Source organism: Silene latifolia, chromosome 7, assembly GCF_048544455.1.
Source record: "Silene latifolia isolate original U9 population chromosome 7, ASM4854445v1, whole genome shotgun sequence".
NCBI lineage: Eukaryota > Viridiplantae > Streptophyta > Magnoliopsida > Caryophyllales > Caryophyllaceae > Silene > Silene latifolia.
This window is the reverse complement of record NC_133532.1, coordinates 80,927,038-80,954,162: the sequence shown is the minus strand read 5'-3', so window position 1 is coordinate 80,954,162 and position 27,125 is coordinate 80,927,038. Positions and strand designations below refer to the sequence as shown.

At 37.7% G+C, this 27,125-nt stretch overlaps 1 protein-coding gene across 1 annotated transcript in view; it reads right to left on the bottom strand.

Annotated features, from left to right (window-relative positions):
* Window positions 1-2,748: 2,748 nt before the first annotated feature.
* The window catches only part of LOC141592330 (GDSL esterase/lipase At5g03610-like), a 34,048-nt gene continuing 9,671 nt past the window's right edge, over window positions 2,749-27,125 (bottom strand). Inside the window, exons 3-5 of the mRNA XM_074412943.1 lie at window positions 18,001-18,272; window positions 3,196-3,499; window positions 2,749-3,107 (exon numbers count right to left, since the gene is read on the bottom strand). Coding sequence (XP_074269044.1) covers window positions 2,893-3,107; window positions 3,196-3,499; window positions 18,001-18,272 — 791 coding nt within the window. The 3' untranslated portion in view covers window positions 2,749-2,892. The remainder of the gene's footprint in view (window positions 3,108-3,195; window positions 3,500-18,000; window positions 18,273-27,125) is intronic.

Genomic DNA, 27,125 nt, shown 5'->3' with positions numbered 1-27,125 from the left:
AATATATTAAATATAAATATAATAATATAAACAATAGAAATTAATTATTAACAAATACTACCTTCTATTCACAATAAACTTCCCTATTTCCTTTTTCGTCTATTCACAATAACTTTCCTATTTCCTTTTTTGGTAAGTGTTTGTGTAGTCCAAATTTAATTGTATGGTGGGGTAGTGTATTGTGTGGTCCAAATTTAATTATATGGTGGGGTAGTGTGTTTCCTTAATTTTTGTGTCAAAATGAAAGGGGGAGTTTATTGTGAAAAGAATGGAGTATAATAGTAATATAATAATATAATAATAATAATAGTAATAACAATAGTAAATACATTAATACAATAATAATAATAATAATAGTAATAGTAGTAATAGTAGTAATAATAATAATAATAATAATAATAATAAGAATAATAATAATAAGAAGAAGAAGAAGAAGAAGAAGAAGAAGAAGAAGAAGAAGAAGAAGAAGAAGAAGAAGAAGAAGAAGAATATCAATAAGAATATAAAATAAGAATAATAATATTAATGTTGAAATAAACTAATATGAACTTACCTGAACTGAACTGATCTGAACTAAATTGAACTGAACTGAATTGAATGGAGCTGAACTGAATTGAACTGAACTTAATGGAACTGAACTGAACTGAACTTATCAGAATTGAAATTAAGTCCAAAAGAACAAGGCCTAAGTCGGTGAAAAAACAATATAGAAATTAGAAGGTCAAAGTGGGAATTTACATAAATTACATGTGAGGAAAGCCAAGCAAATAAAGCATACATAGCAAAATACTAGATTAAATTACAAGGCGAAAGATGAAATTTACGTCATAAGTATGCTTTTAAAAGATGTTTAAAAGAAGAAAACAAAATAAAATAAAAGAATAATTTTCAAAACAGTATATAAACGATTGGATATAAATTACAAAAGTCAAATATATTAGAATTAGGCGATAAACAAGCATATTAGTCGATTTGTAAGGAATATATACGAGTTACGTTGGGACGAGCTTAGTTCGGGGGCATACACCAACTCGGAACAGGCACAACAGATGATGCGTCTTCTGGAAGAGGCACAACATCCTTTGCGTCTGTTCTAGATCAGTGGGTTCTGACTGTGAAAGTCAGACCCATAGTTGTTAGTGTCAATTGATTTGATTTAATCGATTGCTTTGATTATTATAACACGCAGGAAGTAATTTAGGCATATTTTACATCTTGGGATCGTCACGAATTCATTGAAGTCTGGTTTGTAGGTGGATCATACAACGATAAAGAATGTCGTAGTCGGAATTGATTTACAAGTTACAAATTCGAATTAAGGCAAATAATTAGATCGAAGATTTAAGATTGATATAAAGATATTTATCTGAAGTTAAGAACGTGTACAAAAATTTGAATTCAAGAGACTTAGGGAAAATCGAAGCTCTTTAACCCGAATTTGAGACGGTGACGAAAAACGATTAATATTGATTATTAGCAATTTAGGTCGAAAAAAAGGGTTTGATGAAAATAATTTACAAACACGGTTTAGAAAGAACTAAATGAAATAAAGAAGAAAAAATGAAGAAAGGAAAATAAAGACGAAACAACAAATACTCGAGGAAGAAGAAGAAGTGCAGCAACTGAATAGGAGTCCCTAGAAGAGGCGCAACATCTGCTGCGGCTGTTCTAGAAGGCGCATCAGTTGATGTGATTCTTCCCCACGTTGTTTCTTTACTGTTTTTGTCAAAAGGGTTTAAAGCCTGATTTTTATGAAATACTTATGACTTGTTAGCATCCTCGTGATATAAACTCTTACAAATTATTACAGAAACAATAAAACAAGAATAAATGATCGGATTACACCCTCGTACTTGCATGTTAGAGAAGCGAGATTTAACTAAAATCATCCTTTAGTGGTAACTCAACTCGATTTTAATGAAGTTTGACAGTGCCCTTGATTGCTCAAGAAATTTAGCGAAATTGATTGATTGATTAATGTGTAGTAGTAAAATTTGGTTAGTCATAAAACGAGACGGGTATCACGAAATGATTCGGGTTTATGTTGTCGAATTGATCAAGCACGTAGATGTCAAAGGCAATAACAAAGTTCTAGGATACAAAGAGAGAAGAGAAGGGCGGACACTAGCGTGAAAAGTATGACGGACGAAACCCTGATCTATTTATAGTAGTTGTGAAAAGATCCGGAAAATACTTCAAGCTGCTAGAAATCAGGCTCAGGAGAAGGCGCAAAAAGTATTGCAACCCTTCCAAGAGGGGCAGCACCCATTGCGTCTTCTCCTCAGACCTTTCCTCCTCAACAAGAAAGTTTATGCGGTTTATTTAGGAAAAAGGAAGATATAGGACTTCTTTATTCCGCAAGGCAAAATTTTCGTGGAAATTAGTAATAAAATAATATTAGTGATACGAACTTCTAGAATATTTTGATTCGGATTAAGACGGTTTTAGAAAATGAAGACGGTTTTTTACCCGTACTCCAAATGAACCCTAATAACGGACAAACGACCGTATCGGCACGTAGTTGACGACCAAGGAGTTAACACGAATGTTTGAAATACCACTTGTCGACGGATTTATAAGATGTCATAAAATCGCAATGTATACTAAACATGCGGCCCAATTATCATCAGCTAATTGGCGAAAGGTGTAGAAATGAGGTACACTTATCATGATTATTCAATTTTTATCTACATTTTTCAAGTTTCACCTAACCGTTAACTAATCATGCCAAATAGAGTTGTAGTGTGCTTTCTAAAAATGAAAAAAAAACTTGACATAACTAAACAGTTATAAATACAATCAGATGAATACGAAACTTTAGCAAATATTAAACAACAATTTCCACCGTAGAAGAAAATTTTGTTTTATCATTCTAATTTCAATAAAATGGAGTTAATGGCGAAGTTGTTGAAGCGTCGACTGTAGAGCTATTGTCACGGCATGCCAACCAGCTTGTGTAGGGTGGACTAAATCCCAAAAGAAATATGACTCGGGATTTTTACAAACATTATACATTTTATTACCTTTTTCATCCACATCTCCGCATTCATATGCCTTATTTATACCCATGCAACATGGCTTTAATGGATTGTCAAACCTTATATTTCCTGCGTAACAAACCCAGATTAATTGAGTTGACATACTTATATATATATATCGTCACATAATTAACTAATAAACATGAAGAAGACAAACCTTGTTGAGCTCCTTTTTCATGGATGATGGATGAGAAGGCGGTGTATAGATCAACAACAACAAAAGGGTTATGAAGGTGTTTATTCAACTTGGAGACCGCTTGTTGTAACAATAGATTATGAAACTTGACAGCCTTGTTAGATGTAGAATTGCACAGCTGAAATGATGTTTCAAATGTGTTTGTAGGTAAACATCCCAAGGGTTGTAATGATGTTAATGATATCTTCTTCACTCCTAAATTGTATATCCGTTGAAGATCAATTACTAGTTGGTTCACCACTTGTGCAATATATGATTGAAGATCCTGTTGCATTTATATAAAACAATGCTATCTAGTTAGCACTTTTGCAAGCCCGCAAAAGTGGGTGTTTTTTTCACCCGCTTTGAAAATTACTAACTATTACGTAGTAGATTTTTTTTTTTTAGATAAGGACGATATAAGTTATATATACGTAAGAAAAAAAAATTAATCGTTACCAACCAACGACTCTAAACTTATGTGATTTTGATACGAAGCACCCCATTAGCTCCTGCCACATGGTCTAATAAGATTTTAAACTTATAAGTTGTAAACTATTATAATTACGCATGTAAAACTAATAATCTAGAAAATTCTTGTACATATATAAGTAGTTCTTAAACCTTTAATGATAGGCAAAAATGTCATTAAGGAGGGTGCCAAAACATCTTACGATGTTTGTATGTAGTAATATAAAGGATTAATTCAAAACAATAATCCCAATTATGAACGACCTTTTTATATTAATTCATACTATATTTAAATTTAGAATAATCTTAACTATTTGCCTCGTTTTCTCAAAATAGAAAACTGTAGATTTTAGCTTGTTGTTTTGTAAAAAAAATGTATATAATAATAACTACTCAATTTACTCTCTTTAGGGCTTGCTTGGGATGAGAGTAATAACTAAGGGAGTAATAGAGCTAAAATGAACTAAAAAATTGAGGGAAGAGATGGAGGTTGAAGATAGAAATGGGCAAATATAGTGTAATAGTCCCTCCATGCATTAAGGGAGTAATTGTTATCCACCTCCCCCTCCAAGTAATTATTACCTCCATATAGAGGTAATAATTCCTCCCTCACCTCCTCTTTCCACCCTCCACAACCACCACAAAGCATCAATCTCCTCTCATTTCTTCTTATTTTAGCTCTCATTACTCCCTTAATAATTACTCTCATCCCAAGCAAGCCCTTAAAAGAATCACTACCTCATATACTTTTGTCCGCCATTTAATACAAATGAGGTTTTTTGACCGGCCTTAGCTTAGACTATTTTAAGTTGAAGATTTGATAGTTGAGTTTATTCTAAATTAAAATGTAGTATGGATTAATATGATAAGATCGTCCATAATTAGAACACCAGGCGATGTCATTAGACCCACTCGAGGTATTCGACAGGAAGACCCGCTTTCGCCGTATATATTTATTATGTGCGCCGAAACTTTATCAAGATCACTACAAAAAAAATAGTGATCTTAGTTCTATTGATAATGGTATTAGAATTGGAGTTGGGGTGGAGAAAATTTCATTTCTTACTTTTGCGGATGACACTATTATTTTCACTAAAGCCTCTAATCAGAGTTGTAGAACCATTAAGTCTATATTAGATAAATTTTGCACGATATCAAGACAATTTGTTAATTTTGACAAATCTACTTTTCAATGCACTAGAAATATTGATCGTTCTCTTCGTGAATCTTTTAGCGGTATTATTCGTATGAACGAGGAAGCTCATTTAGGTAAATATTTATGATGTCCTATAATTGACAGCAGAGTGACTAAAAATACTTCTGAAAGTATTGTTCATTCTTCTTGCACTCAATTATCGAAATGGAAAGCGAATTCATTATCGCAAGGAGGTAGACTAGTTCTGGTAAATGCTAATTTAGCCGCGAAGGGAACTTTTCAAATGCAAAGCTTCCTTCTTCCTTCATCATCCATAATAGATTAGATAAAATTAATCGAGACTTTCTCTGGAATAAGAACCATTTTCAGCGTTCCAATAATTTGATTTGTTGGCATAAAGTTTGTTTACCGAAATCGTTTGGTGGACAGGGGATAAAGTCTTCTGAAGCAGCTAATAAAGCTCTTCAAACGAAACTTTTATGGAAAATTCTTATGGATAAAGAAAGCATATGGGTCAAAGTGATTACTAAAAAATACCTGAGAAATTGTTCACTCTTTGATCATAAGCCTAATTCAGTCTCTTTGTGGCAATGGCGTAAACTTATGAGTCTTTGGGCTCTATTTAGAAAAGGGTTGTGATAACAGGTAGGAAATGGCAGCAATATTAAATTCTGGACTGATAATTGGGTCTTTTCACACCCAATTACCAGCACTATTGGTGATGATAGTACCCGTGATCCTAATTTTTTGGTTAAAGATTTCATTACCTCTGATAAACAATGGGATGTTTGTAAATTATCCAATTTAGTGAACAACGATGTTGTTAATCGGATTACTAACATTCCACTGCCACATAATGATATTCCGGATACCCTCCTTTGGGGGTTGTCCGTAGATGGAATTTTTTCTACCAAAACAGCAACATGGTTAGCACAAGGTTTGTTCGATCAAAGTCTTGAAAAATATGAATTTTACTGGATTTGGAAATTGAATATTCCTCCAAAGTTAAAATTTTTCCTTTGGAAAGCCTGTGTTGATGGCCTTCCAACGAAGAGCAGCCTTCTTAAAAGTCATATTAATGTCCCACCTATTTGTGTTTTGTGCAACCATCATATTGAAAATAAAGAGCATTTCTTTTACGAATGTCCCTTGATTGGTTCGGTTATCCAAGACATGAATATTATTAGCTTTAATAATTTTTTGTCAAATTATGATAATATTACAAGTCAAAGCTTTCTTATGAAATTCTATTATCTCAAAGACTTAATTCCAAAAGATGATTTCATTAAAATTATCTTTATTTGGTGGAATGCATGGTTTTATAGAAATGACTTTATCTTTAACAATGTTCATATCAATAGCAGCAAAATTATTATTTTATGTAATAATAACATTAAGATCTGGAATGAGACTAGACAAAAGGACCTAAACAATCCCAAAAAAGACAAGTCAACTAGAATCAATTCTAGTAAGGAAGAAATCTGGTGGGATCGAGAAACTTAGAAACAGTTTCCTAAAGCTAAATTTTGACGGTTCGAGAATAGAAGGCAATAAAGTTGCTTTAGGATATTGTATAAGAGATCATAATGGTAAAGTCGTTTTTTTAGGAGCAAAAAAATGTGAATCTAATAGTATTCTTCTTGCGGAAGCTCTCGCTTTAAAAGAATGTATTTTCGCCGCTAAACACTTAAGAATCTCAAAATTAATTGTGGAGGGTGATAATTTATGTGTTATTAACTCACTTCGTAGTACTTGGCAAATTCCTTGGAAAATCTCTAGTATTATCAAGGATGTGAAATTAGACCTTCATTTCTTCGATGAAGTGATAATTAAACATTACTTTCGTGAAGCTAAACAAGGTTGCTGACTTCATGGCTTCTATTGGATGTCCAACTCTTTCGAGGTGGTTTGAAAGCCGGTGGCTTCAACTTACCTCTCTCATTCGAAAGGATAAGATAGGTTAGTTCTATCCTGGAGGTAGGGGCATCTTGTAACAAACGGAGGCCCGGGACATCGCAAAAAAATGAAGCCCCAAATATGAATGTACAAGTTTACTATACTTCGATGTTTATATTGAATTCATCAACAATGCTTGTAAATTCAGTGTCCAAAATTGAAGGCCCGGTTTCTCCGCCCGTGGTTGCACGGGGTCTTAGACGCCCTTGCCTAGAGGATCGACACTACTAGAATAAATGGAAAAAAGATCATCAATAAATAACCAAGTAAATACTTACATGGTTTCTTTAACATAAGAAACCAATTTTCATAGATAAATCGTGTCTTAAAAAGTAACAAAGAAACCATTGTTCTTATAAAAGGTTTCTTAGTTTTAAATTAAAAAAAAATTAAAAGGCTGAAATTAACCCATGCCATTCCCTCTCTAGTCATTAGATTCCCTTCCCACACATTATCCCTAATAACCCCTTTACCCCTCTATTTCTATCACAGGTATGCCGCCTCTCCAGCATTCCGTGAGTGGCAGGCCGACGGTGCAAGGTCACCTCCACGACTCCGTCACAATCATCGTTGACACGTTTTTCGCCCTCTCTTCAATCTCTCCACGCAGCTGTGAGTCGATTGTAAGTATTCTTCCCCAAATCCCAAATCTCAATGTTATATCATCAAGCCCTATCTAAAGTCATATTAACTCTATTAGATTAATTATTACTAGTTTTTGGATTTTTTGCATAATTGTATGCATTTTCGGAGTGGTTTTGTGGTTATATACCTTCAATTCTCAATTGCTCAAACCCTAATTAATTAATCAATTTCAATTCATATTCTTTAATTTTGACGATTTGGTAGTTAGTTTTGAGATAGTTCTACTTTGGTACCTTGACTTTTCACACGATTGAAATGTGGTAGTTTTAAGACTGTTTTTACTGATTTCTAAGTTATGGATTGAAAAAGGTGAATCGTTTATATGGTTTAAGCCTGTGTTTACTTGAATTCGTCATGAAAATAAAGAAGATAGTCTTTTTGAAAGAATTACAATGCTAGATGATGCTTTCTTTAGTGCGGATGTATAAGGAAATGCTAGAATTTGGAATTGGTTCTTCAATTAGAATCGCTGGTACTTTCTAAATAACAAGGTTTGGTTGCCTGTTTTGGGAGTTTTAATTGTTCTAGAGGAGTGAAAGGATTAATAGCTTAATGTTTTGACTGCAATGACTATTTTGTTCACAGGTTATTATGAAACCTGGTACATTACTTAATACCATGAATTTTCTTCAAGATTCAATCAAGGTAACTTGAATGTAGATACATCAGTGAGTTAATAACTATTTAATATTAATGAAACATAGATAAAGATAAATGAACATGTGTTCATAACGGTTCAATGGAAATTACTGTTTGTTTCTAGGCTGGTACCCTTGGTAGCTACAACGTTGAGCAACCAAACCCTTATTAAAGGCCATGGTAATTCCCCAAAGGTATATCTGAGTTAATAGTTTGTGTTTATGTTACTCCATCTCCTCAAATTGTCTAGAATGACATACCTATCTGAGGTTCTTCAAAATGAGACTAAGTAATACTGTTAAGTGTTTAAGAAGCAGGTTAAGTTGAATTCTATTGTAAGTTGATGAATCACTCATTATGTTTGTTTGTTTTATCAAAATACAGTCAAGGAAACTAAAGAACTGAATCTTACGAAGCGACACTAGAATAAACGTTGGGAAGGACACACTTTTCGTAAGTTAATCAGTCTCTTATTATATCGAACTTCTTTTTCTAGGAATTATGAAATTTATATATGGCTTTTAGTCGTTTGTTGTTTTTATAAACTTGAGTTTGTTAACGTTATGGGCTACTATTTTTTAGTCTCATATTTAGAGTAGATTTATGAGTTCTTATTTAGGGTTTATATGCAAATTTGCAATTTCCATGTTGTTCGTTTGATTTCCACCAAAGTTCAGAGATGTTACTTGTATGTAACACCTCAAAACTAGTGTCTAAGCAAAGCACCCGATCATGTTCTTAAATAGATTTTCATGTGAAATAGTCCCATTATATCTATTATTACTGAGAGCATTTTTATATTGCAATTTTGAACACTTTTGCAAGCTTTAGAGAACTGAGGTTCGTCTTTTAGATGTAATGTCATCACATCCAATAAGCCCCTTCTCTTTTTCTCCCCCCACCTCATCTATGTAACTTCTTGATATTTTTAAGTTAAAGATAATACTATATTGTAATACCCAGGATATTTAAGAACGTTGTTGACCGATCTTGTTGACGAAACAGACCTTAGGGATGAATGGGTGAGGGATCAGGCTTGTAACATGAGGTTTATAGGATTACTTACTCAACCTAGCTGAGGCTTCTCGGCCGAGTATCACCTATACTCGACCGAGTAGAGCCTACTCGGCCGAGTACTCCTGTACTCGACCGAGTATGGCTGCTGTCGACACGTTAATATAAACGCAAGTTCGCGAGATTAATTTCATTTTCTCATTTCCTCGACATTTTCTCTTTCTCTAACCCTAGCCTATCTCCCTCCCCTATCACTCCATAGCTTCACACTTTAATGTAATTAGCCTAAACCTCCACCATGGGAATGACGGGATTCGCTGAGGAAGGATGACGTGGGTGGTGGTCGTCTATGCCATCGTCGATGCGTAATGTTAGGTAAGTTTCTGCCTTGTGTTCATTTGAGTGATTCTTTGAGTATAGATGTGTAATAGGAGATGGTTATCGTGGTTAGGATGCTTATTAGAGTCGTGCGTGGCTGTGTATGGAGGTCTTACATGCTTAGCGACGAGGTAGGGTTTCCCTACTCAGTTTACTGTTAATTGATTTAAGATTGTGATTGTACTGTGTATAATTTTTATCTACTGATCATCGGAGTATTGGTGTAGTGATGACGGTGGTGTTGTGGCGGTGTTATGACGATTGTGGTGTTGTGACAGTTGTGAGGCTGTGTGTGTTGTGATGGTGGTGGGGTCACTTGCGGGAGTGACTTCACACCCTAGTTCGCTCTCCGTGGAACCCGCCACGGGAGGGGATGTGCACATTAAGGGACAGGGATTGTTAGTCGCTCGTTGATGAGCTGGACTAGGTGGGATGGACTGCGGTCACCCACTGGCGACGAGGATTATCTGTTGCGATGGGTAATCTGGCAGGGCTACACCCTTCGGGGTGTAGTCAGTTATTGTGCGAGGTCGTGAGACTGGGATAGAGGTGATGATTGTTTACATTGTTATTGTCTTACATTTGATTAGTCGATCGACCCCCGTTGTTTTTTTGTAAAACTGCGGTGATCCATTCGGGGATGGTGAGCGGTTGGCTTAAGGTAGTCTTGATTGTGGTGCTAGGATTGGAGGGATCGAGTCATCACGCTACCAGTTTAGAGATGGGGGTCATAAGTGTTGTAGTTGTATCTCAGTTATAAAGACTTTGTATTGAGTTGTATGGTACGAATCATTTAATAATATAAGATTGTTCTTTTGTTGTCTAATTTGATCTACTCCCTCGGGAAACCGAGATGGTGACACCGTCATACACTGAAATGGTCCTTGGTAAGGCATCCTGGTGTGCGGGGGTGTTACAAAGTGGTATCAGAGCCGACGATTTTGGAACCTGAACCAATGAATCTAATGAATATAGGGTGTCAATTAAATTAAACCTGGTGTATGTACGTTGGGAGCCCCAGCCGATGCTAGATTTTGGGTGAGTAGGCGCCCTCATTTAAAAATCATGGCCCCATCGGACTTAAGCCAGACACGGGAAAAAGGTAGCTAGTGAGAGTCGTTGATTTCTTGGTGATGATTGTTGTGTGTATCTATTATTAGGGTGATATGTGTTTTGATGTATGTGTGGAAAAGTTGGAGTGAGTGATGGAATTGTTGCAATGTGCGACCAGTGGTAAGTTAACCAATTTGTTTCACGATGAATGGGTTGTGTGTTGAATTGCTGCTTTGCAAATGTGGTTAAGGTGTATGGCTGGTGACTAGTAGAATTAGAGATGATGTGACATAAGAGCTAAATCTTGCAGGTACCGTAATTAGATTGTTGACGTATGTTATAAGGGTATGGGATAATAGTTTCTTGGCATAGTGAGGAATGAAGGTAGGAGTGATGATTGTCTGACGATGGATGTACAAATATACGTGTTGTTATGTGTTTATGTGGTAGAAATCAGCTTTAATAGTGACGAGCCGGTTGCACGGAACTCCGAACGATATTATCTAATTTTGCAGGAACAATGAAAAGTTACGACTTTGTCTTCACTTTCGGAAAACTCGACCGAGTAGGTGACTGTACTCGACCGAGTAGACCATACTCGACCGAGTATCAAGCTATACAACCGAGTATACGTTTTGTGGAAATAAAAATTGCTTCTGTTCTTCAAAATTCGACCGAGTAAGAAGGGTACACGACCGAGTAAACCACACTCGGCCGAGTATTCCTAAACACTCGACCGAGTAGTCGACACTCGACCGAGTATTCCCAATACTCGACCGAGTAGTACTGTAGCAGGTCTTATACGGGTTATACAAAAACCCTATTTTCGTGCCTTTCTTTCTTATTTCCGCCTCCCATCTTCACCTTCCCTTCTCTCTAAAAACTCCATATCCTTCCTTTCTCAAGCTTTTGGGTAAAACCTTGGTGTTCCACCTGTTCTTGTTTGCCCCAAATCAATTTAAGGTAAGATTTAAACTCAATTTCCTCATTTGTTTCCAAAGTTATGGTATACTAGCATGCTATATTTCGATTTTCTTGCTAAAACAGTTGAAATTTAGTCTTTAACTTATTGGTTCTTGGATCCAGCTGTATATAGATCTTGTGTATGCCTTGATTGATTAATTTCATGGTTTAAAATTCAATTTCTGAATTCTAGGGTTACCAAAAACGAAACTCTCTTGGTTGTTGATGATTATTCCTTAATTTGAAACAATTTAAAGCTTGCAACCATATAAATTGTAGGGTAATTGGTGATTTTCTGATAATTTGTCTTAAAAAGATTGTTCAAAAATCGTTATACAATTGAAAACAGTCCGTCTTTTGCACTAAGAATTTTTGTGTCAATCCCTTGTTAAAGATTGTTTCCTTGCAGTATGGTGAAAACCAGAGGCTTACCCAACAAAAGAACTCATGCTAATGTCCAGCTAGAGACTGGTCAGTCAAGCACTGAACCGGTAGTTCCACCGGTGGAGGCACATCCATCGGTAATATTCTCTGACTTCAATCATCGTAAGGCTTTTGTGGCTCTTATGCGTCGCCCTTTTCGTCCCACCCGCTGTGTTAATCCTGGTATCCTTGAGACTTTAGGGATCAAGGAGGACATATTTCACATCTTTCAGATTTTGGGTATGGAGGGTTTGTACCATCAGAGAAAGAAATCCTACCCCCACTTGACCTTAGAGTTTTTGAGCTCTTTTGTTTATGATAAGAAGGGAAAGACTGTCTCTTTTCGTTTCATGAATGAAGATCATGAGCTTACCCTAGATGAGTTTGCTGATCATTTGGGTCTTGAGGCCGAGGGGGAGGGGTACCTTAGTGATGTAGCCAAGAACAGTGGTGCACCTCTTTACCTTCCATATTGGACTAGCAGACCTGCCCCTAGTGCCAGTGCCATGCTTATTAATGATGTTCAGCACATTTCCCTTCGTATGTTTCTGAACATGATGACCTGTTTGTTGTACTCGAGAGATGATGTGAGCAAGCTTAATTCTCATGAGGTTATGCTTCTTATGTCTTACCTTAACCTACACCGTCAGAAACCGTTCTACTATAGTGCCCCTGGTGTAGTGTGCTCTAGTCTTGAGCGCATGGCACAGTCCGAGACTCGACATATTGCCTGCGGGGCCATAGTGACCCGCCTAGCTCAGCGCCTGACAGATTTTGAGGCCCCACCTCCTGAGGGGAATGAGTATGTAGAGATTGTGCCTACCATGGATGCTCAGTACTGGCGTCAGAACCGATGGTTGAGGAAGATGGATGATGGGTCTTATGCCTGGAGGGTGAGGGGAACTATGTGGATGGTGCTTCCGAACCCAGCTCATCTCCATGTTGTTGATCATTTGGCTGAGTGGGAGACTTGTGCCATTCCTAGACCTGAGCCCCAGTCCTACCTGATTGACCCACGGATTCTCTTGGACTTACCTGAGCCTGTCACCGTACCTGAGGGACAACAGCAGGCACCTCCCCCACCTAGGGAGCGCCGTGGAGTGAGGCAGTCTAGGGCAGACCCGGTTGTACCTGAGCCCTCTTACTCTGCTCCTGACTCCTATCCTTACCATCCTTACCAGTATTCGCCCTACCCCACAGTGCATGATCCCAAGATGCAGCCGCATGACCTGGCTGAGCGGATCTCTTCTACTTTGGTGCTCCGCAACCTGCATGAGATGACCCTCAACCAGGGCATAGGGACAAAGTTAGCACAGCCTGTCTGGTGGAGGGGACCGGGAGTGGATACTGGAGTATTCCACAGCTATGGGGTTGACCCGAGTTACTGGAGACCTCCGGAGGAGACTGAGTTCGGCTACCTCGCGGGACCGTGGGGAGCCAACGCTAGCAGTCAGCTAGGAGGGGATTACTCAGCAGCAGCAGGCTTTCCAAGAGCGGGGAGTTCAGGTGCAGGTACTTCTGGCGCAGGTGGTGATGATGACATGGAGGAGGGTCCTCATTATTGATCTTATGTTGTTGCGTTATTTGGTTTGACTTCTTTGATGTTGGATTTATTTCGTTTGTGCCGGATTTAGTACTTCTATTTTGGTTGTTGCTTTCGGGATTTATTATCTATTGTTGGATGACTGTACTCGGCCATAAGGCCGTTACTTACTTAATTTATCGTATGGAGACGTGTTGAATGTCGTTTATGTTAGGAATTAGTTGTGTTTAATATTACTGGGAAGAATTTGATGCAGGTTGATTGTGAATGCTCTAGGTAATGTCGTCAAAACGCTCTCTGACTGTCATAACTCGACCGAGCATAGTTACTACTCGACCGAGCATAGTTACTACTCGACCGAGTAGAGCTTACTCGGCCGAGTATACAAATATACTCGACCGAGTAGAGCTTACTCGACCGAGTAGCCTTTCATACTCGGCCGATTATTGCTGATACAGAGAACTGATGGGAAATAGCTATGTGAATTACATAATTATTGTGATAATTGTATGAAAGAGTTTGTTAGTGCCTTATTTTTGCTATTTTATACTATAAGATGTTCCACAGATGGATTATGATTGTATCACGGATACGTGATTGTTGGAATAAGCTATGAATTTGTGAATGTTTCGTTGTATAACATTGGTTGGGTACCATAAACTTAAATTGTTTAGGGGAGGAATACCCGAATCACTAAATTATATGAAAGGTAACACCATACTCATACAGCGTGGTAACTGTAACAAGTTTTATACGTATATATGTTTGGTTACAGTGATAATTGCCTCAACGGGTTACGCATAAAACTGCTATTTCTCATTAATTCCATATTTTAATTTTTATACACTACTTGGTTGCTGAAATATTTTGTCTTTATAAGTCACAAGGGTGTAATGTCATAAAGTAAGTGTGCTACAAGAGTCTATGAGTAATGTCACCGTCATGAGGTACGTATTGGCTTTGGGCACGGGAAGTGGCTAGTGGTGAACTTCGGGGAGGAAGTTCCTTTAAGAGGGGAAGAGTAATGTCGCGGAACTAAGTATTTATTTATATGAAATATGTATTTAATTATACGTATTTATTTATGAGAAATATGTATTTAATTATACCTGTGATATTTGGAATCACATGTATGTTAGGCATGTTAGCATTCGGAATTACATTCATGTTTCCTTTAAGTTGTATCCATGTTGTATTCAAGTAATATGAAGGTTATACTGTGCACGGGTGTCTCAATTCAATTTATGATAATTGATATAAGCGTACGGAATGTGGTGGTTCGCATTTGTGTATGGTTTTGCATTTGTATATTTGTATATTTGTATGGTTGAGTGCTCTTCTGAGTATTGCTTCACATTGGTGTATGGTTGATAGTAGTTGTGTCGCTTTTGGCAAAAGAATGCATATGAATTCGTTAATTTCCGTATGTATATGTGAAAGTTGGTGATTAGTATTGTTTGGAGGAGTAGCTGTGATAGGTGGTTGTTGTTTGAGTAAGGTGGTATGATGGTAATGTCAGGATGGTTTGAATTTGTGCACCTTGGTGTAGGTGGTTAATGTCACGGTACGTAAACCTGAGGAGAGTGTCGTGCGGGCTGAACTTCGGGGATGAAGTTCTTTATAAGGGGGGAATACTCTAATACCCAGGATATTTAAGAACGTTGTTGACCGATCTTGTTGACCAAACAGACCTTAGGGATGAATGGGTGAGGGATCAGGCTTGTAACATGAGGTTTATAGGATTACTTACTCGACCTAGCTGAGGCTACTCGGCCGAGTATCACCTATACTCGACCGAGTAGAGCCTACTCGGCCGAGTACTCCTGTACTCGACCGAGTATGGCTGCTGTCGACACGTAAATATAAACGCAAGTTTGCGAGATTCATTTCATTTTCTCATTTCCTCGACAGTTTCTCTTTCTCTAACCCTAGCCTATCTCCCTCCCCTATCACTCCATAGCTTCACACTTTAATGTAATTAGCCTAAACCTCCACCATGGGAATGACGAGATTCGCTGAGGAAGGATGACGTGGGTGGTGGTCGTCTATGCCATCGTCGATGCGTAATCTTAGGTAAGTTTCTGCCTTGTGTTCATTTGAGTGATTCTTTGAGTATAGATGTGTAATAGGAGATGGTTATCGAGGTTAAGATGCTTATTGGAGTCGTGCGTGGCTGTGTATGGAGGTCTTACATGCTTAGCGACGAGGTAGGGTTTCCCTACTCAGTTTACTGTTAATTGATTTAAGATTGTGATTGTACTGTGTATAATTGTTATCTACTGATCATCGGAGTATTGGTGTAGTGGTGACGGCGGTGTTGTGGCGGTGTTATGACGATTGTGGTGTTGTGTGTTTGTGAGGCTGTGTGTGTTGTGATGGTGGTGGGGTCACTTGCGGGAGTGACTTCACACCCTAGTTCGCCCTCCGTGGAACCCGCCACGGGAGGGGATGTGCACATTAAGGGACAGGGATTGTTAGTCGCTCGTTGATGAGCTGGACTAGGTGGGATGGACTGCGGTCACCCACTGGCGGCGAGGATTACCTGTTGCGATGGGTAATCTGGCAGGGCTACACCCTTCGGGATGTAGTCAGTTATTGTGCGAGGTCGTGAGACTAGGATAGAGGGTGATCAGCTGTTTACATTGTTATTCTGTCTTACATTTGATTAGTCAGTACTGACCCCGTTGTTGTTGTTGTTGTTTTGTAAAACCTGCGATGATCCATTCGGGGATGGTGAGCAGTTGGCATAGCAGGTAGTGCTGATTGTGGCTGCTAGGATTGGAGGGATCGAGTCATCACGCTACCAGTTTAGAGATGCGGGTCATAAGTGTTGTAGTTGTATCTCAGTTATAAAGACTTTGTATTGAGTTGTATGGTACGAATCATTTAATAATATAAGATTGTTCTTTTGTTGTCTAATTTGATCTACTCCCTCGGAAAACCGAGATGGTGACACCGTCATACACTGGAATGGTCCTTGGTAAGGCATCCTGGTGTGCGGGGGTGTTACATATATATTTTTTAAATGATAGGTTCCTAAACAACCACTTGAATCGCTATATTGTGGATTTTAAGTTTGCTGCTATTTGCTAGAAACAATTGCAAACAACTCCTGAACAAGTATTACTTCTAACTTGCATCTTCGCTTTAACTACAATATGCTTCCATGATATATTTGTAGTAATGGCCAATGGGTTACTATGGTAATGGGTTGTTATAGATGTTCTTGTGATAATGCATTGTTATAGTTATGTTGTTGTGCGGGTGAGATTGTGTTGTTGTGCGGTTAACGTACTGGTTATTGTTATGAAACTCTTCCAAAAATTAGATTATTAGAAACCTTTATTTGTCATAGACTATAAGGATAATGTTTTTAAGTAAACTTTAAGGATAACTTGTAAAAGGTAGCCTAAATCATTCTATCTCAAGCAATTTATCGTAATTTTATCATGTGGTCACTTGATTGCTCTATTGTTACTATATTGTCTACTTTATCTTTTTGCCACTATTCTTAGCTTGACGAGGTAGCCTAAATTTTTCTTTTCGTAATTTTTGTTTGGTAGTATTTTGTAGATGTCCCAAAGACTTGTTCCCAACAAATGCTTGACGGATGAGGTTAGGGAACTATGGATTACATTTGTTCTCAAACACACACACAAGGAAGTAGAGGAAGATGGTACCGAGGTTGATCATTGAGAGTTAGGTTTTATTTATTATTGTATTCTTTTTTTTTTCTTCTGAAGATATAGTAATCTTTTTTTTTTCTTCTGTATTAGTGCCACAAAATGTTACTTGCTTTAAGTGGTTGTATGAACATATACACTTTTCAATATTATATATATGGTTTAGAATTTTAAAATTTGGTTGTATGTTTGTCCAGTTGCATGAAACATGAGTACACGCATTATCACTCCTTCTTGCCCCATTAATAATAATGTCGATGCAGCAGTTCAGGCGAAAAAAAAATAATAAAAAAATCGAAGAGACCATACTTCTCTAATAAATGGTTTTAGTAAAGAAACCATTTATCTATGTTGAATGGTTTTTAATCCTAAGCTAAGAAACCATTTTTCTTACTTTAATGGTCTCTTTTTTAGTTGGAAAAGAAACCATTTATCTATGAGGGATGCTTTCTAACTTTTATTCAAAGAAACCATTTTTATTTACATGGTCTCTTACCCTAAGAGACCTTTGAGCTTGAGACCATCTCTATGTTGGTTTCTTAGGTCATTTTCCAATGGTCTCTTTTGCCTTTTTTCTAGTAGTGCGGCCTAGTTTTCTTACCTTATCAAAAAAAATACTCCCTTCGTCCCGGTCAATTGTTGTCCTTTGGTTTTGGCACAAAGACCAAGGAAGGAGGAGATGACCAATAACTAAATGACAAATGGAACAAATTGAATGAGTATGATCAAATTACTCATCAAGTTCATTCTTAAAATAGAAAGGACAACAAATGACTGAAATACCCTAAAATGGAAAAGGACAACAAATGACCGGGACAGAGAAAGTAGTAAAAATAAAAAAACTGAGTTTAGTTGCTATGTACCAGAATAGAACCACCTTTAGCAAGGTAGTTTGAGTAGTCGTTGCCGGCTAAGCTGACATGGGCCACCGAATTTTGGAGGTCCGAATGAGTGAAAACGGACTCATTGACAAGTCTTTGAAAAAAATCAATCTGGGTTGTCATGTTAGGGTACGGAGCCATTGTATCAAATACTCCAGTTCCTCCATATGCAAAGTTCATACCATATTTCAATTGCCTTTTCATGTATTTTCGCCATCTATATGCTATTGGGGACTTCAATCCAAGTGACCTTGCTGCCCATTTAGAATTATCACAAAATTAAACTAAAACATATTCTCCTAATATTTAAATTAAAGACAAATAAATGATTGAAACGGACAAAATATTTGGCCAAATATGACTTACTCGTATTTTATTTTGTACTGTCGTATTAGTTATAAAACTATAATTTAAAAGGTTGGGTTAAATATAAGTATGTGATAATCCTAAGACCATCTATCTTTATTTGTATAGAATTTTACTTCCCGTATGTGTCTGTGATAAGAAAACAATAATCAAACAATTAGTTGCAGACGCGCGAATTTAGTACAAAGAGGCACCGAAATTTTTTTAGCGCATTATCTTCCATCTTCGATTGCATTTTCATATTTAAAAAAAAAAAAAAATGATATTGATTATTCAGTTTTATACCAAGCTTGTTGAATTATGAGCCACTTAAAAATAATATATAAAAATAATATGAATAACTCAACAACTTAAGCAACTTCAAAGTTTATGAAATCAAAAGCACCTTTAATAAAAGGATTAAAATTGTCTATTATTGTTATTTTTTATAAGACCTTTAACAGCACTAAAGAAATATAGACGATGGATAAAGATACTGCAGTTAGGGCAGTGCGTTTGTAAAGCCGAAAAGGAAGAATAAAGAGGAAGAAAGTGCGGCAAGCAATTATGTAAATTTGACAGACAGGCTTCAAGTGATTTAATCTAAATTGGTAACCACAGCATGCAAAGTAGGACTATGGTATAATGATATTATTGTAAAACAGCAAGTCTTCCGGATAACGACGGATATATCAACGGGTTAAATATCATCTATATAGATAGATAACATAAAAATTAGAGTGCCTAGGATCTATCTAAGTGAATTTTATATGACCTTGTCACAAGATTGTGACGGAGATTATTGATAAAAAATAAAAATATGTGATGCTAAAAGCCATTTTCTAAGAAATAGTGTCACACGTGCTATTTGAGCCACCTTAAATTGCTACTCATTACGGGTTTCCGGCATGTTATAAGTACTAAATCTTTTATATATATATATATATATATTTATAATTGGGTTGAAGTCCTATGGATGTGACACGTGTCAACCCAACATTAAATATAACTATTAATTACAGCTGAATATTAAATATAAACATACTAAATGCTACATAAATTTCAGCAAAGTATTAATTAAAGTTTAATAAATATATTATAAAATTAAATATAACAATTACGGTGATTTAATTTTAAATTTTATATAAAAAAATTTAAAATGTAAATCATTACCTTTATTGCGAAAAATGCTTTAAATTGAGTATACTTTCAATTATATTTATTGAGATATTTTGATATGTATAGATGATTAAAGTGAGTGTTTCACAACGTGTTACATTTACTTATCGAAAAACATTTTGAGAAATTTATAATACTTAGAGCATTAAATCCATCAAGAAAAATATACTTGGAAGAATCATTATTATGTTTATTAAAAACAAAACTTAAAGTAACTACTAAGAGAGAGGTTTTTATGATGTGATAATGAAAAAATTATATTGGACAAGTTAAATACATTTGAGATTTAAGAGGGTTTAACCAATGTGATAACGAGTGGAGATTTGTACATGAATGCTGGCTTTTTGGATTTTTTTTTCGAGTAGGTTAAGATGATATTTTCAGGCGACTTTATCCCTATCGTAGAAAAAAGTTAATATTTTGGTACTAATTAGTGATTACTAATTATTGATTATGTTTGTACTGATTATGAAAAAATTTCCTTATATTGGTTTGTTTATCAATTCATCCTATTTTATATGTTGTTGTTTCAAAAAACAAAAGGTGCGAATTTCTTATAAATAAGTTGTTTGAAACATAGCATATGCAACACATATACAACCAAAACATTCGAATAAATTGAGTTTTGACCATATATGTTTGATACATAAATATCACACGTTATACATTAGAAGTTGAAAAATCCATCAAATTATATTCACATCGTTTTGAACCAATATTAATTAATTTGGAGCATAATTGATAGTATCAAATAAGTCGTGTCTATTTTGATAATTTTAGGTTGTTTATTCTAATGTTGGAGCCAAGTTTTGCGTTAATCTCGGAATTACCGGCTCACTCTATTTTTGTGTAGTTTGGGTCACAAAGGATTTAGTCTTGAATTGATCACCTTTTGAGACAAAGGAAGCAACCGTGTCAAAGAGTCAAGGTGAAGATTTCATGTGGTTTCAACCAAGACAAGAAGTCCGTCTCAAGCAAGCAATGACGAGTGAAGTGTGGAAAGTAAAGAAGCAAGCAGAACTTGGAAGTTGATAGGAGAGTCCCGAGCTGGTGCGCAGCCTGCGCCACATTCCTGCGCAGCCTGCGCCGCTTACAGAGTTTCCTGCGCCAGGTTGTTTTAAAGACGGGCTTTATTAAGCAAATCAGTTTTTGGGCTTGTTTTTGGAGGGTTTAACCTAGAAAGGAGTGCAGCCCTATAAATACTCCTCATGTTTGAAGACCTAGTTATCATCTAATTATTGAATAATCTCTAGAAACTTGTAGTAGAAAGAACACTTTATTTTGGGCGAAAGTTGTAATCTTTTAGCTTTGGATGGTAATCTTTCTTCATTTCTTGGGTTTTTCTAAGAAGATGGAACCCTTTGCTTGATGTAATTTGATCAAAGTATCCAACTTTGGTATTGTAAGACTCTTAAACCTCTCTTAATTTATCTAATGCTCTTTTCTTGTGCTTAATTTCTTATGTTGAGTAATTGAATGTTTGGGTTGGCCATCCTTGCATGTTATTTACTTGACTAGTGCAAATCCTAAGGAAATGGTTTAATTTAGTTGGGATTGTTGAAGCAAGTTTGTTGTTTGTTGATTTGGTTTAAAGGATTCATACAACAAATAGGAAAGTCCATATCTTTTGCTCATTTGTATGGTTTAATCTTATGAGGAATTGATCCTAGCTTCATCTTTTGGTAAATTCTTAATGCTCATGCTTAGTCTCTTTTCATGGTTTAATGACTTGTTGTCAAAGTTGAAGGGTATGTGTAGATGGTTTAATTTGCATGTATCAACATCTTGAGGTGATAGTATTGGGTAGAAATTTGTAAGAGAGTAAAAAGAGTCAAGCTTTACCATTGTTGGGTTACTAAGAGAGAATTACATCAAGTTTTCCTCTTTATATTGAATCTTGCATACTAGTTGTTTGTGGAATTGTCTCAATAGGAAGATCTCCAATCTTTACTCATATTTCCATGTTTGTTTCCCAAAACCAATCATTTTCCATCTATGTTTCCTACTAGTTGATCTTTGTTAATAGCCATTGTTTGTGATTATTGCCTTTTGTTAAGTTTAAGTTGTTATTAGGATCTTGATTAGTAGTAGAGACCTACTTAGTAGTCAATAGTTTACAATTCAAGTTGTTAGTCTTAAATCTCTTCTCTTGGGTTCGACCCTTACTTCCCTTTACTACTATCCTTAATAACATAGTGTAGAGTTGAGTTTGGTTTATAAATTGTTAATTTGATAGGTTAATTCTAGCTTTTTACGACACCTAGTTTTGTGCTATCAAATTTTGGCGCCGTTGCCGGGGAAGGGCAACATAGCTAAAGGCTTGATTGTTAAATTGCATGTTAGTTATTTCTCTTCTCTTTGTTTTGATAAGTAAGTGAAAGTTCTAACTTGTGTGTGTAGTGCGAAGGTTTATGTTTAGTTCTCCACAACACGGTGAATCAACCCTCGTGGAAGAGGACGCTTTTGGAGCATATTCGCGGTTATTTACTAATCCTTGGTACCAATGAGCACAAAGAGAACATCGAGTAGAAGAAGCACCTTTAGAAGAACCTATTGAAGTAAATCCGATTGAAGTAGAGTATCCCCCTATGGCGAACGACACGAGAACCATCCGGGAGATACGAGCAAAGAATTATGATGAGCAACCCTTGTGTATCACCTATCCCCCTTTAGGAGCCAATGCAAATTTCGAACTCAAAGGCTTCTTTATTCATAACTTGTCTAAGTTCCATGGCCATGCGGGGAATGACCCAAACCGTCACCTTTCGGAATTTCACATGATGTGTGAAGGTGCCATTCCGAATGGGGTGACGGAGGATCAATTCAAACTACGAGCCTTCCCATTTTCTTTGTTGGATTCGGCCAAAGATTGGCTCTTTTATCTTGCTCCGAGATCTATAAGAACTTGGAAGGAAATGAAGGCGGCTTTCCTTGAGAAGTACTACCCCGATTCATGCCACAACCGTGCTAAGAAGGCCATTACCACCATAGAACATGACCTCAATGGTGAAACCATGTATGAGTATTGGGAGAGGTTCAAGAAGTTGGTAGCCCAATGCCCATACCATGGGTTGAGTGATGATGATCTTCTTGTGAACTTTTATGAAGGGTTGGGGCAAGATGATCAAAGAATGGTCAATTCCGCTATCGGAGGAGGTTTGGAGAATTTCTCCATAGTGGATGCCAAGGAAATCATAGAGAGACTTGCCTCAACTACAAGGAACTATGGAAGAAGCCAAAGGGGAACAAGGAACACATCTTCAATGGGAACATCTTCCTCATCTACTCAAAACCTTGAGCAAAGTGTGAATGATTTGACTAACTTAGTGAAGAATATGATAGTGAACAATCCAAACAAAGATGGGGGTAAAGGGAATCAAGTGAAGTGCAACTATTGTCAAGGTCCTCACTTGGAGGAAAATTGACCCATCATGATTGAAGAGGGAATTGGTGTGGAGAATGTAAGTGCAATGGGCTATGGGAATTACAATGCTAGGAATCCTTCCGGGGGAGGGTATTACAACTATGATCCTAGTGGCAACACTTACAATGTTGGGAGTAGTGACAACCCTCGACTTGGTTGGGGTGGTGACACCTCAAAGAGCTTTGTGAATGGTCAATTCAACCACTTGAGGGACCAAAATTCCCGACAAGGTCAAGGTTCAAATTCTCAAGGAAATAGGAATGGGAATTTCAATCAAGAAGGAAATAGGAATGGGAATTTTAACAACCAAGGTAGAAACCAAAACCAAGGTAAATCATCCTAATTTAGCAATCAAGGTAACAACAACAATTCTCAAAAGGAACCAAGTGTTCAAGACTTGCTTAAGAACATTTTGCAAGAGCAAGTCAAAACGAACAAGAGGTTTGACAAGATTGATGCCGAAAAGAGTGTTAGTGATGCCAAGGTTGCCATCCTTGAAGTCCAACTTGGCCAAATTGCTCAAGAACTTGCCAAGAAAAATCAAAGGACCTCAACTTCTATTCCCTCCACTACATTTCCTCCTAGAGAGAATGCTAGTGCTATGACATTGAGGAAGGGGAGAACTTTAGAATCCCCTCCCAAGAAGAAGAGAAGGGGCAAGTAACAAGAACGGGTTATTGACATTGAAGAGCAAATTGAAGAAGAGCTTGTGGTTGAACAAGAGAAAGGGTCATCTTCAAAAGCTAGTGAGGAAAAAGAAAAGAGTCCTTTGAGCATTGACAAAGGAAAAGAAGGAAGCACCAACACAAAGGATCAACTTGAAGAGATTGAAAAAGAATATGAACCGGAGGTACCATTCCCAAGTGCCCTCACAAATCCCAAGAAGTTTGATAAAGACTCCGATCTTTATGAAACTTTTAGGAAATGTGAGGTCAACATCCCTCTTTTTACCATCATCAAAACCGTTCCTAGGTATGCAAAGTTTCTCAAGGAACTTTGCACCCCTAAACGGAAGCCAAAAAAAGGAATTGAAAGAGTCACGGTTAGTAGGCATGTCTCGGCAATTTTCAAACAAAATCTTCCCAAAAAGTGCGATGACTCGGGCATGCTAACTATACCGTGCTCAATTGGAGGCAAAACCTTTGCTAGAGCGATGCTAGACTCGGGGTCTTCTATTAATGTCATGCCTTATTCAATTTATGAGACTCTAAAATTACCCCCCTTGTCTAGAACCAATGTTGTGATCCAATTGGCGGATCCCTCTACAATTCACCCCAAGGGTCTTGTAGAAGATGTGTTGGTAGAGGTTGACAAATTCATGTTCTCGGCCTATTTTTACGTTTTAGACATGGAACCGGACTCTAAGGCTACACCCCTCTTGCTAGGGAGGCCATTTATGAGAACCTCCAAAACCAAACTTGACATGTATGATGGAACTTTGACCATGGAGTTTGAAGGGAAAGTTTTGAAGTATAATGTGTATGAGACGATGAAGAAGGCCGATGACTTGAGTTTTTGTTACTTTCTTGATAAAATTAAACCCTTGGCAAACCGAGTTTATCAATTGAATCATAGGGACCCACTTGAAGTGGCCCTCACTAACAATGTCGAGAAAGAAGGGTTGCGGTTTTTGTTGTCTCATGATGTGCAGGAAAGTATAGAGGAGTTGGAGAAGGAAGAACCCTTGGAAGAATCTAAAGAAGAGGAAGAAATGAGGGAAATTGAGGAGGACATCCCGAGCGAGGGCGCAGCCTGCGCAGTTCCCAGCTCCACCAAAGATTTTTTTTCTTCCTCCTGTTATGATTATCAAGATAAATTTCTTCCTCTAGAGGCCTCCTTTGAAAGAACACTTCCATCCATCATTAAGCCACCCACCTCCAATCTAAAACCACTCCCCGACCACTTGAAGTACGTGTTTCTTGGGGCAAACAACACTCTACCCCTCATAATTTCAAACCAACTTGAGGGTGATCAAGAAAAGAGATTGGTGGAAGTTTTGCACAAGTACAAGGAAGCTTTTGGGTGGAGCATTGCGGATCTAAAAGGGATAAGCCCAAGCGTTTGCATGCACAAGATCCGGTTGGAAGGGAAAGCAAAGTCGGTTCGGCAACCACAAAGAAGATTGAACCCACCAATGATGGAGGTGGTGAAGGAAGAGATCATCAAACTATTCCAAATGGGAATCATCTACCCCATTAGCGACTCTCAATGGGTAAGTCCCACTCAATGTGTACCTAAAAAGGGTGGTGTGACGGTAATCGAGGGCAAGGAAGGATCTTTAATTCCCACCCGGATTCAAACCGGGTGGAGAGTTTGCATCGATTATCGCCGCCTAAATGCCGTGACTTTCAAAGATCATTTTCCTCTACCCTTTCTAGACCAAATGCTAGAGAGGCTAGGGGAAAGGAATTTTATTGTTTCTTGGACGGATATTCCGGATACTTTCAAATTCCCATACGTCCGGAGGATCAATCCAAGACAACATTCACATGCCCTTTTGGAACATATGCATACCGAAGGATGCCTTTCGGTTTATGTAATGCTCCGGGTACATTTCAACGATGCATGGTGAGTCTTTTCTCGGATCTTGTAGAAAGAGTCTTAGAGGTCTTCATGGACGACTTCACCGTCCATGGAGATAGTTTTGAAGCTTGTTTGAACCACCTAACTATGGTCCTATCACGATGCACGGAGTCACACCTTGTGTTGAATTCCGAAAAATGTCACTTTATGGTTAAAAGCGGCATCGTGTTAGGTCACATCGTCTCAAAGAGAGGGATTTAGGTGGATGTGGCTAAGGTTGAAGTGATAAAACCCTTGCTATATCCTACTAATACTCGGGAGATAAGGTCGTTCCTAGGACACGCGGGCTTCTACCGTCGATTTATTAAAGACTTTTCCAAGATTGCTTACCCCTTGTGCAAGCTTTTGCACAAGGATGTGGAGTTTGTTTTTGATGATGCTTGTAGGTTGGCATTCGATTCTTTGAAGGAAAAGATTGTGACGGCCCCGATAATTCAAGCTCCAAAATGGGACCTCCCGTTTGAAATCATGACCGATGCTAGTGATTATGCCCTTGGCGCGGTTTTAGGCTAAAGGGACGGGAAGATTGCTCATGTGATACAATATGCTTCTTCACTCTTGAATGATGCTCAACTTAACTACACCGTCACGGAAAAGGAATTCTTAGCGGTGGTGTATGCCATTGAAAAGTTCCGGGCTTATCTCTTGGGTGCCAAGGTCATCATCTATACCGATCACAAGTCTATAAGGCAACTTGTAGACAAGAAAGACACCAAGGCAAGGTTAATGAGATGGGTGCTTTTGTTGAGCGAGTTTGACATCGAGATCAAGGACAAGCAAGGAAGTGCTAATGTGGTAGCCGACCATTTAAGTAGGCTTCACATCAATGAGGATCTCGTGAAGACCATGGGAGTAGTGGACGGTAGCTTACCACATGAATCTCTATATTCCATGAAGGCCGTTGAGCCTTGGTATGCTAACCTTGTCAACTACATGGTAACCAAGAAGTTTCCCACCTCACTCTCATCAAGTCAAATAAATAAGATCAAGTCCGATTCTAGATTCTATATATGGGATGACCCATATCTATGGAAAATATGTCAAGATCAAGTCATCCGACGTTGTGTACCGGATGTAGAAATCCCATCCATCCTCAAACATTGCCATGAGTACGCTTGTGGGGGTCACTTTGGGCCTCATAGAACGGCACGTAAGATCCTTGAGTGCGGGTTCTATTGGCCCAAATTGTTCAAAGATGCTCACGTTTTCGTCAATACTTGTGACAAATGCCAACGGGTTGGCAACATCTCACGACGAAACGAAATGCCTCAACAACCGATGCTTTATTTGGAGGTTTTTTATGTGTGGGGGATAGATTTCATGGGTCCATTTTCCAAGTCGGATGGGTATCTCTATATCCTATTGGCGGTGGACTATGTTTCAAAATGGGTCGAGGCTATACCAACGAGGAATGATGACGCAAGGACGGTCTCAAGCTTTGTTCACAACAATATCTTCTCGAGGTTTGGCTATCCTAGGGCGTTGATAAGTGACCGGGGGAATCATTTTTGTAATCGGATTTTGGAAGGGTTGTTGAAGAAGTATGGGGTCGTGCATAAAGTCTCCACCGCCAACC